We start from the raw sequence: 13,088 nt of genomic DNA, 5'->3' as shown, positions 1-13,088 counted from the left end.
CCTACAGTGCATAATCTGAAATTAATCTTGGAGAACCCCAATCAGATAAGTATAAACTGAAGGTCATTTGGCCAAGTCAATTGGCCTAAGCTCTTTAAACGTGTTAATGACATGAAAGACCAAAAGAAAAGGGGGCATGGGGACTATTGAAGACAGATGTAAAAAGACATGACAATGGCAATGAAATGCAGTGAGCAATTCTCATCTGAATCCTGGATAGAAAAATAAAATAACTATAAATGATATTGTAGGGACATTAAGAAAATGTTGAATAAGGATTATAAATTAGATAAGATGATTGTATCGATGGTTGATGTCCTGAACAAAATTATACTGTGATGATGTAGCAGAATCTCTTCATTCTTAGGAGATATATGCTAACATATTTGGGGCAAAGGGTTATATCGAACAGCTTTTTCTGTGTGACAAACCCCCCATATAACAGCTACTATTTATTTAGTTCATTATTCTATTTAGGCTGGGCTCAACTGCATGCTTCCTGTCATCTCTGTTGGGTCCCCTTATGTGTGTGTGTGATCAATGACAGGTCGGTGAGGTGGCTCTGCTTCTGGGGATAGGCTGGGTGTTGGCTGGGGTGACTAGGACCCTGTCTCTTTTCCTGCAGCAGGCTAATCCTGGCTTTTTCCCATGGCGGTGGCAAAGCTCCAAGACAGACACAAAGAGAAAGGAAGCGCATGAGGCTTCTTGAGGCACAACCGGCAAACCGGGCACAACCTCTGGGTGTTGCCTTTTGTTAGTCAAAGCCAATCACAAGGCCAGCACAGTCAAGGGGAGATGCCTCCACATTGCGATGGGAGAAGTCACAAAGTCACGTTGTGAAGGGTCTGGGTACAGTGAGAGGAAAAACTGTGATCACTTGTGCAATCTACCACATGGATGTCTGGGTGTCATTCAATTATACATGTACCTTTTCTAGACATTTGAAATTTTTCAAAATAAAAAGTTGAGGACAGGGATAGAAGATAGCATAAGAAGCCAGATCCCGAAGAAAACATACTGTAAAATTCAATTTGTATTAATGCTTTAAAGGCAATTCAAATGTACTGTGATACCAGTCAGAATATTAGTAACATTTGGGTAACTGGCCTCTGGGGCGCTGGTAACAGACTGTTTCTTGATCTGGGTAGTAAAAATTCCACTGAGCTATACACATAGGATATGTACTCTCTTCTATGTGTATATCATACTTTCATTTTTAAAATTTTCCTTTGAAAAACAGAACATTGGTCTTAAAGCTGGGAAACCCCAATACTGCCACCAAGTCCCTTTGCAATATTGAAAATGTCTACTTAATTCTCTGGACCTCAGTTTCCTTGTCTAGAAAAGGAAGCTGCATACTGAATTCTAAGCTCCCCTTCCAATATCCAGACTCTGAGATTCAACTCTGAGTGAACAGCTCTCTCACTTTCTGCCTAGAGATTGTCAGAAATTAAAAAAAAAAAAAACTTATATCATAGATATATAACCTTATATATGAAGCCCTTTTCTCTTCCAGCTATAACATGTCCCTGAAATTTTATTTTGCTTCCCAGAATTTGCACAGAAATAATTATAGCAAAGCAAAGGCAATAAAGGGGTCTTTTTAAAATACAGATGAGAGCTACACCAGCTCCCTAAAGTATGAGTTACCTGGACTTCAGGACTTCATACTTTAATATCACACTAGAAATGTAGTAAAGGACCCTGCCTCATAAGGAAGAACCATCATAAACCTTTTCAAAAAGCCAATCCAATCTCCCCCACAGCTCTAGCTCATGCCTGAGAAGGACAGCCCTCACTCAGGAATGCAGTTTCTGGGCCTCCTCCAAAGGTCATGCACTCAGTGGTCGCAGGTTCTTTGTACATTTAGGGGCTCTTAGGATGAAGTGGAGAGTGCCACAAGCATCCCCTCTTCACACGTTTTGTGTGTGTGTGTTGGAGCATCAGGAAGCAGAACGTCGCCAGAGGTCCAGGTGTCCCATAAGCCTAGCTGTTGCTTCAGGGGGGTGGAGCTCCTGGGAGTGCCTCTCAGCCTCTGGGGGTGGTGATTTTCTCACTTTTGAGCACTGTGACCCCTTCATACTTCAAAGGACTCTAATGGAACAACACTTTGGGCTTTTTGTTTGTTTGTGTTTCCCTGAGGGCTTAGAGTTCATCTCAGATCCTTTCAGCTACAATTTTCAGCAGTTTTCTAAAAGTTGCATCCATTGAACAAATATTTATGGAGCATCTACTATGTAAATTCAGAAGTGAGTGACACAGAGAAGCTCTCTGTCCTCATGGACACAATATGGTGTCCTTCATCTAGGAGAGAGAAAGACCTGGGACTACTCAGCTTGCCCTGCTGTGGAAGTGATAGTTGAACTTCACAACAGCCCTAGAGCAGCCATTCTTAGCTCCGATTTACAGATGAGGGAAACGGAGACTCAGAGAAGTACAGTAACTCGCCCAAGAGGTGACACAGATGGTTAGTGGAATCCATCTGCCCCCACTTTGCTACGATTTCTTCATCTACGGCACCTGAAAGGAGGTGGTAAGGTGTGCCAATCTCTCAGAACAGGGACTAGCAAACTAAGTCATGTGGTCCAGCTGTCTGTTTTGTACACAAAGTTTCATGAAAACACAGCCACACCCATTTGTTCATGGATTTTCTTTGGCTGCTCTCCTACTAGAACAGGGGGTTTGAGTAGTTGCGACAGAAACCATAAAGCCCACAGACAAAAAAGTCTGCTATCTGGCCCTCAAAAGGAAAGATTTGCCACCCCTCCCCCTTTATTAATGAAGGTAGTGAAAACTCCTGTAACAAACCCCCAAATTTTAGCGGTTTAACACATTTTTTTCAAGTTTATTTTTCAGCCACACAAAAGCCCAACCAGTTAGGGCACAGTTAGGGGTGGGGTAAGGGCTCTGCTCCAGGGATCCAGGCTGATCATTATTCTAAGGTCACCCTGGGCAGACACATTCATTCAGCGGGCAAGGAAAAAGAGAAAGGATCATGCATAGGAGACTTTTATGGGCTAGACATGGAAGTGGCACACATCACTTCCACATTCTATTGGCCAGAATTCAGTCATGTGACTGAATCTAAATCCAGAGGATATTGGGAAATGTAGTCTACTGGTATGTCCAACAAGAAGAAGAAAAATTTTTGGTGAACACATAATAGCCTCCACTGCAATCCCTAAATGCTAATCATTCTTACACCCAGAAACTCTCTGGTTTTTACTTCTCAAATCTGTTTTATACCTCACATACAGTAAGCATATGTTTAATTTTTTTAATTGAGCCCTTTCTGAGATACAAACTGAAAGAAACAATTTACAAGTGAAATGATATGATGTCATGGATTTGCTTCAAAATAATCTGAGAGGGAGAAAGTACATGAGAATATAAGTTGAAATAAGATTGGCCATGAGTTTTCTTGAAGCAGGGTTATGGGTATGTGAAGATTCATTGTATTATTCTCTTTACTTTTGTATATACTTAAAATTTCCCATAATAAAAAAGTTTTAAGACTACTAAAACTACTCTTCACTGTCTTGCAACAGTTTTTAGTAAGAAAAAAAAAGTAACAATAATAAAATCCTGTCATAATAGACTACAAGATTCTCTTCAACAATATTTGCAAGGTGTTCTGACTTGTTAATTTCTCTTATTTTCTCCAAATATTCCAGTCAAATAAGCTTGTCTGCAAAAGAAACAGACCAAGAATACCAGATGAAATCTATGAGAGAATAGTACAATCAAAAGACATAAGAGTTCATATTTATAGGTCAGCCACCTATAGTAGGAATACTTTAAGGAGAGTGAACTTATTAAGTAAGGTCTATATAAAGACCACATTTATTATAGTCATTAAACAAACACTGGTTGAGCAACTACTCCATTCAAAGCACTATGCTCAGGTCTAGAAATATAATGATGATGAGACAGGTCTCTGTCTTTTCTAAGACAAGCTGCTATAGCAAACAGCCCTAAGTCACAGCGGCTTTGAACAACAAAGTTTTATTTCTCATTATGCACAGTTAAATGCAGACACCCTTGGTCCCATACCTCTCCTTTGAGCAATAACTCAGAGATTTGGGCTCTTTCCACTTGGAATCCTTTTTTATATAGAAAGGAAAGGTAGAGTGTGTATAGATGATCACTCATGATGTTTTACGGCCAGACCTGGAAGTACCAGAGCTCCTCACAGTCCACCTAGACCCCGTGTTGCCTGAACATGTTCTCAAACTATGAAGCCAGAAAGAAAACTGTATGCTGGAGGTGGGGAGGGGATGTGTGCTCTGGAATGTTCTACCACAGGTGGTGATCCAGGTGTGGTGAGAAGGCAGACACGCAAACAGACACATTCTACTAGGGCAAAGTAAGATCAATAATAAAGGTATGGGGTGCCTCAGTCGGTTAAGCAGCCAACTCCGGATTTTGGCTCAGGTCATGATCTCAGGGTTGTGAGATGAGGCCTGGAGTTGGGCTCTTGCTCAGCGCAGGTTTGCTTCAGATTCTCTCTCCCTCTCCCTCTGCTCCACCCCTCACTCGCACTCTCTCTCTCTCTCTAAAATAAATAAATAAAATCTATTATTAATATTATTATTATTATTATTATTATAACAACTGTAAAGGTATGAATAAATTGCCCTGAGAACTCTGAAAAAGGAGGTAGGATTTTTTAAAACTTTCATCAGCAATTGGTACAATTCCATAAACGTGCTTGCAACCTAATTTGTTTCGGCTATTAAATTTGTAATTCCTTTTCCACAAAATTATAATCCAGTTCTCCCTAACCCCTAAAAAGCAGCCTGGTTTGGTAACTTTAGTCACAGAGTATGGACATTTATCAGTACTGGCTATGTGTGCTTACTAGAACATAAACTCACCTGGAATTTGGATCTCACAGCGTGAAAGGATTTTAATAGGATTCATTCATACATTTGTTCAACATTTTATAAAGACTTCTGTCCCCAAAATTCAATTTACAATTTTTACAACATTTTACAAAGACTTTGATCTCCAACTCGCCCTTTACAAATTTACAAGAATTTACGCTCACTGCAAGGATTTCTTTCCAGAATTTTTTTAAAAGTTATTTCTCCTTAGGATCCAAAAATGTTAATTTTAGATGAGAGGAGAGGCAATTGAGGCTCACATGTGGGGACTGTGTGTGATGGAAATACAGGACACAGCAGCGCCTGGATTCTAATTTAGACCAGCCTGCCTCAGGCAATAGGAAAGTCATTTGTCCCTGTGCGCCCACATCATAATCTGGCACAACTGGGGCTTAGAGCCAGGCTTAAACTCTCTCTGCCTTCGGGATTCTAGTTTGCCATCTTAATTTATATATTTCATCATTGTGCTGATTCTCCCACCCTCCTCCCCTTTCGAAGTGACTCTAACTAGAAAACACACAGGAGGATCCTTGTGGGGTCTGAAAACTGCTGGGATCCCCTCTTTGATCTCCCATATGAACTGCTGACGGTCTATTGTTTCAAATTCTCCCTTAGCGCTCCTGTTGGCAATTATTTGGCATTTTAGAGCCTGGAGATTGCAAGGAGATGCCTGACAGGACCGACCGCCTGAAAATTCAAAGCAAGCATTCCCTCCAAACATCTCCCCTTTCTCTCCCTGCAATCCCTCCCCAAATTACTGAAAAGGAAAAGATACCGAGTGCTTTATAAACAGCTGCCAATTCATTAATAAAATGCTAGGGCTGGTTAGAATTTTGAAAATGCTCACAGCATCTCTAGAGCGGCAACAAGCTTAGCCCTTCCTTCTCCGTACACAAATTAAAACGCAACCATTACACCCTATCTTAACCACAGCTATTTAAATTCTGCAAAATGCCACGGTGACCTGAGGAACTTTCGGACTGATGAAGGGTTTCTTGTCTTAATTTGGGTAAGACTCGGCTGACGTGCCTTGCGCAAAGATGTGAAGTCGGAAGGTAGTTGACTTTAGAATCTTCAGTTTGTAGGACGGACAGAAAGGCAGAAACGCGGCTGGGGGCGTGCAGGCGGAAAAAGTTTATTTAATTTTGGTCACCAAAGGAGAATCGGGAGGATCAGCCCCAGGGCACCGGAGTCCCAGAGGCGAGGTAGGCTTGGAAATTTGCGAAATGGACTTGTGCGAATGCCTAGGCTGGGGGCTCCGCACGCTGGGAGGGACCTGCTGGGCGGGCACAGGGAAGGAGGGAAGGAGGAAACCCGGTAGGAGGCGGAGGCAGCGCAGTATAAAAGGCCCCAGCCGTACAGCGCGCTCGCCACTCTGAGCCACTCGGGAAGGCGGGAGCCAGAGCAAGATCGAAAGGGAGGGAAACGCGCGCGCGGCCACTGCGGTTATCAGAGCCTGCTACCGGACCCAGTTCGCTCTCGCATCCGAGGCCAGGACTCCGCGCCCTCTGCTCGACCCGGGAGCCCTTCCACTCGCCCAAGGCCCCCAGCAAGGCATGAGCGGCGCGCGGGAGCCCGAGGCTGCAGCGCGGTCATGAGGCGGTGGCCCAGGAGCGGCGGCTGTGCGACGGCAGCCCCTAGGTCACCTCCGGGCGCAGCGCCTCCGGGATGAGCCCCTCGACCCGCCACTGTCTGCGCTGCTTGAACCCCCAGTGCCCCACCAACGTCCTGCGCGCCTGAGGCGCGGGCTCCCTGCCCCAGAAGCTTCCCGCCGCGCCACCTGCGCGCTCGACCGGACCCACACCTAGCGAATCCGACTCGCCTCACTTCCCAGGCTCTACCCCGCGCCGCGGGCGCGTGAGCAGCGCTGCTCAGGGAGTTGCGGCCCACCGTCCAGGAGCAAGTGTCAAGACCCTTCTGGAACGACACTTTATCATTCCCCTGGTACACGCGCACGGCAGCTTCTTCGGCAAGGGGCGCACAGTCGCAGACAGACACCTGGCTTGTCCTGCGCCCTCTCGGTTCTCCACCACCACAACTCCCAACTCCACTTTGTCAATAAAGGTTTCTAAACTCGCCCAGGCACCCTACCCACCCACAGCCCCGAGCCTCAGTACGCACAAGGTCTGCCCTCGCCCTGTACAGCGACCTCGGCAGCAGTGTGCGCACTTGGCGCAGCCCGGAGGCCGACGCCGATCCCGGAGGGGCGCCCGGGTCACCTCCAAACAGTGACAGCCCCTGTGTACCCGGGGCCCCCATCTGGAGCCGGCTCACCCTAGGACTCGGCGGCGGGGCGGCGCGGCCCGCGGCCCGAAGGAGCGCTGGGAGGAGGGGAGGTGGCTCGTCGGGTGAGTGGCTCCGGGCGGCAAGGGCGGGGGAGCCAAGCGTGGAGGTAACTCCGGGCCGCCACTGAAGCCCTCCTCCTCATTCTTCTCCTCCTCCTCCTTCTCCTCCTCCTCCTCCTCCCTGCGCTCCTCTGGCTGCGGCTCCCGCTCCAGCTGCGGCGCCGCGGCCACATCTGGGGCGCCCATGTGCGCTCGGGGGCTCGGCTGCGCCCGTCCCGCCGCCGCCCCCGCTGCCCCCTGCCCGCAGGGTGGTCCCTGGCCCGGCCCGAGTCCCGGGCTGCCCCCCGTCCCCGCCGCCGCCGCCGCCGCCGCCGGGGAGCGCCGGGGTTTGCTCCGCAGCCGGCTTGGACGCCCCCGGCCCCGCCGTGGCTCCGCCGTGGTGCGGCGGCGGCGGCGGCGGCGGCGGCGGCAGCTCCTGCTCCCCCGGCCCGGCGCGCCCCGCTGAGCCCAGCGCCAGCCCCGTGGGCCCGGGGAGCGGGGCCCCGGCGGGGGCCGAGGCGGGAGCCGCGCTGCCGGGCTCCCGGGCTCCAACTCCTCCTCCCCCGGCGCCACCGCCGCCGCCGCCGCCGCCCGCCGCGCCGGGTCCTAAAGCCGCGCGCCTCAAGAGGATGGTGCGCCTGGCGGCGGAGCTGCTGCTGCTGCTGGGGCTGCTGCTGCTCACGCTGCACATCACGGTGCTGCGCGGTTCGGGAGCCGCCGACGGGCCAGACGCGGCCGCGGGCAACGCCAGCCGGACCCAGCTGCAGGTGAGTGCGCCGCCAGAGAGGGGCGCGCGTGGCTGCGGGGCCGCGGGTGGTGGGGTGCTGAGCTAGCACCCGCTGGATGCGAGGAGGCGGGTCCCCCGCCCCGCCAAAGAGCAACTGTTTGGGCAGCAGCCTGGCGGGGGCAACCTGTCTTAGGCAGAGGCGGAGCGGGGTTACGTGCCTGAAGGCTGAACCCTGAACTGAGGTCTGGCAGACGCTCTCCTTCAGGTCTGTCACAGGTCAGGTACCTGGGGGTGCGAGGCTTGGGATGCGCGGAGGAAGTGTGGAGTTATGTATGCGTGTTTGCTTTGGGGTGCTGCCAGTCTTTGGTTGCCCTTCAGAGGCTAAGTAATGTTAATCTGGGGGGGGACAGGGGAACGGTAGGGTAGGAGACTCTTAACTATAGGGTAATATCCCCAAACTGGGTTTGAGAGGAAGAACCTCAGTGAGTCCCACCCTTGGGAAAGCAACGCCAAAGGTCAGGAAATAATTTCCCGAGGAGAATGGCCAGACACGCTCTGTCTGCCCACGCGGTCCACATGCCTCCCTTGTCCCTCCCCAGCCTTGCGGAGGGCGCCGAATCAAGCCACCTGTCGTACTTGGGGCCCGGGTCACCTGGGGCTTTTAAACATACAGTAAAGACTTCCAGCGTTCTGCTCCTGTGGAGGGTCGCTTTAAGGAATGGGATCCTGATGATCCGTTCAGCTCCAAGGAGGGCCGGGGCGGGGGGGAGGGGGGGGTCCGCCTTTGGGGAGGGGATAACGGGCTTCAGACACATGGTCAATTACAGCTTCCGAATGAAGGATTGCTCAGGTAGGGATTTCCTGGGGCTGTCTTGGAAGACGTTTTTCCTTGAGTCTAAGGGTGTTAACAACTGTCAACTTGGAGCATGGGTAGAAGAAAAGAAGAAAATCCAGAAAGGATTTTCCCAGAAAGCAGTGGGAATTTTCTGGCTCCTAAAATCTCTTCCTCAAACCAGCCTCTCTAAAACTCTTTACTCTGCAATGTCCAGATAAGTATTATTCATTGTTCCCAAAGGGCTTTACAATCACTGCCCCAGCTAATTCCTTTTTTTTTTTTTTTACATTTTATGTAATTTTTGTGAAAAGTTTTACTGTTAAAGAGAGAAGAATTCACTTAACTATTTCCATAGTGCTTACTATGTGCTACTGCGTTAAGTGCTTTACAGAATTTCACTGATTTAATGAGGTTCTATACTGTTAATATGCCCCCTTTACAGATGCAAAAACTGAGGCACAGAGAGATTAGGAAACTTGCCCAAGTTCATACATTCCAAACTCTTGATTAATTATACCAAGTTTTCTCTCTGCCCGGGTGTCATAGACTAAAGCAAGGTGATCCTTGCACACAAATGCCCAACCAGGAGTGGAAAAGTATACACCCCAGAGCTAGCAGTTCTTTTAAATTTGGGACATTTCTGAAAATGTCAACTCCTGTGGGCCAACAGGTACAATGACAGACTGATAGGATTCCTTTGGGGAAACTGAAGAGATTCCCATTCTATAGACTATGGTATATCCCACCAGTCTAACACTGTAGGCATCATTCTTAATATCTTCAAGATTTCTGGAAGTCATATTTTATACATGATGGTTTCTTTCCTCATGGGCTCATGAAAAGCTGTAAAAATGATGTTCAATGGAAAAGTAAATTTGGCAGATTTCTTTATGAGGTGTTTGCTATCATTAGAATAACCTGGGGTTGGCCTTTTCTGCCTGAACAGTAAGGTAATGAGAGAAGCAGCTGGTGGAAGTGGCAACTGCAAAGGGGAAGTGGATTAAATTCTCAAAAGGGCCTTCGGCTGAAGAACTTCCCCAAGAGGGCAAAAGAAATTGGGGGGATTTAGAAGGAGTAATGTTCCTAGGAATATCTTGGGTCCCAGGGAGCTGCTAATCCACCAGCTTCAGCTTATCTTGTAATAGTGTTGGGTTATTCTGTCCACTCAATGCACTTATCCAGGCAGAATGATGCATTTAACAGTTTGGTTCATAATTTTATTCTCTTTTGTAATTTGTTATTGTAAAAGTTTTATATTCTTCCTGACTAAAGTTATTTCTTTGGCTCTCCAAAGATATTACGATTCAAATGGAGAAAGAGAATATGTTCCACCAAGTGAGAAGGTCTGCAAAAGACATTTATTAGTATGTTGTTTTCAGCCCCAGAAACTGAATTCACTAGTAGCAGGTGTATTTAAAAACAAAACTGGGAACACTATATTCTTTCTGTTTACTGGACATTTTTAACCCATCTTAAGCTCCACTTAAGTTTGTTGGCTCTGTGATATTTTATTTTATTTTATTTATTTTATTTTATTTTGGCTCTGTGATATTTTAAGTTGCTAAACTCATTCTTTGTAACCAGGAAGTTAACCAATCCTTACACTACCTTGTTTTTTTGGTTATTACTGCTTAAAATATTCTAAAATATGAGGTTGCATTTAGAAATGCACAACGGTCGGTTTATTTACCCAACCTGTAGTGTATTTGGGATCTTTTAAAAAGAGATACTTCCTTATTTAAGATCTGGTGATTTTGACGTATCAAGGACACCCAATAAAATAGTAGTAAGAATAACAACAATAATAGCTAAGATTTCTCAAGTGTCTTTTATGTGTCAGACACTCTTCTTAGCACTTTACGTATATCAACAAAAGTCTTATGAATCGGGCACTCTCGCTATCCCAGATTCAAATGAAAACACTGATGTTAGGTAACTTGTCCAAGGGTGCACAGCTAGAAGCTGCTTAATTTGTTTTTGTTACTTTATAGTGAAAAATCTTCGAAGAATATTTGTACTCCAAGTTCTTAGCAAAGTCTTCATGCTGGCTATAAGACAGAGAAAGCCTTTTAACAATTTAAATTTTCAAACACATCTTGACAGTCTTATTGTGTTAAATATGAATATATATATTTATATATATACACATACATTGATAACATTATATATACACACATGCACATATATATAAACATGATCTAACATGATTTTGGGGGTAGTTTCAACATACTAGAGGATACATTTTTTGGCTCTGTGACTGTCCCCGTACTGTAGGTACGATGTTATGAGGTGGCAGTAAAATGCTTTGAGCGTGCTATATTTCATGTGGCTCATGAAAACAGTGTTAGTCTTCATACTGCTTTCGGTATTTTAAAATATCTTATAAGAAATTATCCAGTTGTCTGCAACAGCTGCATAAAAATGCACAGAAACAATTTTTTTTCACTTTTGAATGAAATCTTATCTCCTAATTGAAATGAGTGTCTCATGTTGATCAGATACTCAGATTAGTTCTTTCATGCCTTTAATTGATAATAGTAAGAAAACAATTATATATAATGAAAGCAGTCTGGAAGATAGAGCATCCTAAAATATAGAATCCACAGCAATAATAATAAATATTATTATATCTCTTTTACTTGAAATTCAGATGGCTGCCTCTCTACTAAACGTCAGTCAGATTTAAAACCATGAATTTCTACTGATTTTAAATAATAAAGCTAGAGCTTATTAAGATAGTGAGATATAAGCAAGTATTATAAACCATCAAATTGATTATTTTTATAATACCATTACAGCAAACCAAACTCTGAAATGTAACTAAATGCCTTTGTTCTCTGTCTCCTAACTACCATCTTTAAGAGCTCTTTCTTCCTTTATCCCTCTACTTGCCTTCAGTAAAACGGCTTAGCCTCTTGTACTCACTGTTTCTGATGCAAGAGGTCACCTGAGCTCTTTATAGCAGTAGAAGGAAAAGGGACATTTATTTGTACTTAATACAAGTAAGTTTCCTTGCAGTGATTCTGTGGGATTGATAGTCTTTGTATACCCATTTCACAGATGAGGAAATTGAGGCCTGGAGAGATTTGAGTAACTTGCCCAAGGCCACACAGCTGTGGTGGGCAGGGCCAGGATTCAGACCAGGCAGGTGGGTTGTGGAGCCCAAGTTCCTTTTCCAGTTCCTCAGCAGGACTCCCAGCTCTGATTCAGGTCAACAGACATTGTGTTTCTTGTTTTGTGACTTGCCTGCCCATTTTCCAGGCAGGCTGTTTGCTCTTATCCCTAGAATTCTTTATGAATTATGGATGACTGTCCCACTTAGCTATTACTACGTAACAAACCACCCCAATACTTAGTGGCTAAAAACAACCATTATTTTATTAGCTCATCAGTTTGTGTGTCAGCAATTTGCTCTGGGCTCAGCTGGATAGTTCTTCTGCTGATCTCACCTAGAATTACACCTGTGGCTATAGCCTTGTGTTGGCTTGTCATGAGCTTGATAGTCCAAGATGACGTCACTCATATGTCTAATGGTTGATGCTGGCTGTCACCTGGGCTCTCTCGGGTCTTTCATCTTCAAGTAAGCTAGCCTGCATGGCTTTACATGGTAGACTTAGAGCTGCAAGAGAGTAAAAGCAGAAATTGCAAGACCTCTTGATGAACTTGTACAACTTCAGCTACATTTTATTGGCCAAACAAATCACTGGTTCAGTTCAGAGTCTAGGGGACAGGAAATAGACTCTTCTTGACTGGAGGACCAACAAAGTAACATTGCAAAGGAGCATGTGTACAGGGGTGGGAGGAATTATTGTGGCCATCTTTGCAAAATCTCTACCATATTGACTTTTGTCTCAGAGGCTTTGTAAATGTTTAGACCAATCTTGCACTCATCTTTTAATATTGTTTCTGCTGCCTTTGGCCATGCAAAAACTTTCTGTTTTAAATGTAAGCAACTCTGAATCATTTCCCTTATGACTTGTGGTTTTCTTGCCTTACTTAAGAAAGAGTTCCTCAAATAAAGATTGTCAAAATCTTTAAACAGATTTTGTTCTAATGGTTTTATAGTTTTTATTGTTGTTGATGCTGTTGTTGTTTAGAACTACAATCTACTTTGGAGTTATTTGTGGGTTTAAGATTTGTTTGTTTGTTTGTTTGTGGGTTTAAGGTTTGTTTGTTTGTTTTGGGCTTAAGCTTTAAGATAAAGATACAGCTTTGGTTTTTGTCCAAATAAATAGCCACTTGTCCTATCATACCTAGGTTTGATTGCTATTGTGAATAGTGTTTTATTTCTTGTTGTTATAGTTTCCAATTTGTTA

The 13,088-nt window shown here is 45.4% G+C and overlaps 1 protein-coding gene across 2 annotated transcripts in view; it reads left to right on the top strand.

Annotated features, from left to right (window-relative positions):
- The first annotated feature begins 7,718 nt into the window (after positions 1 to 7,718).
- ISM1 (isthmin 1) overlaps positions 7,719 to 13,088 on the top strand; it is a 79,324-nt gene continuing 73,954 nt past the window's right edge. The window contains exon 1 of one of the 2 annotated variants that reach the window (XM_078056929.1): positions 7,719 to 7,977. In XM_078056929.1, coding sequence (XP_077913055.1) covers positions 7,840 to 7,977 — 138 coding nt within the window. In that variant the 5' untranslated portion in view covers positions 7,719 to 7,839. Of the gene's footprint in view, positions 7,978 to 8,101; positions 8,203 to 13,088 lie in introns of those variants that run through there. The other variant, XM_078056930.1, reaches the window with a different exon arrangement.

This window comes from Halichoerus grypus, chromosome 10 (assembly GCF_964656455.1).
Source record: "Halichoerus grypus chromosome 10, mHalGry1.hap1.1, whole genome shotgun sequence".
In the NCBI taxonomy this organism is placed as follows: Eukaryota; Metazoa; Chordata; class Mammalia; order Carnivora; family Phocidae; genus Halichoerus; species Halichoerus grypus.
Note: the sequence above shows the minus strand (reverse complement) of the source record. Positions and strands in the feature narration are given on the sequence as shown.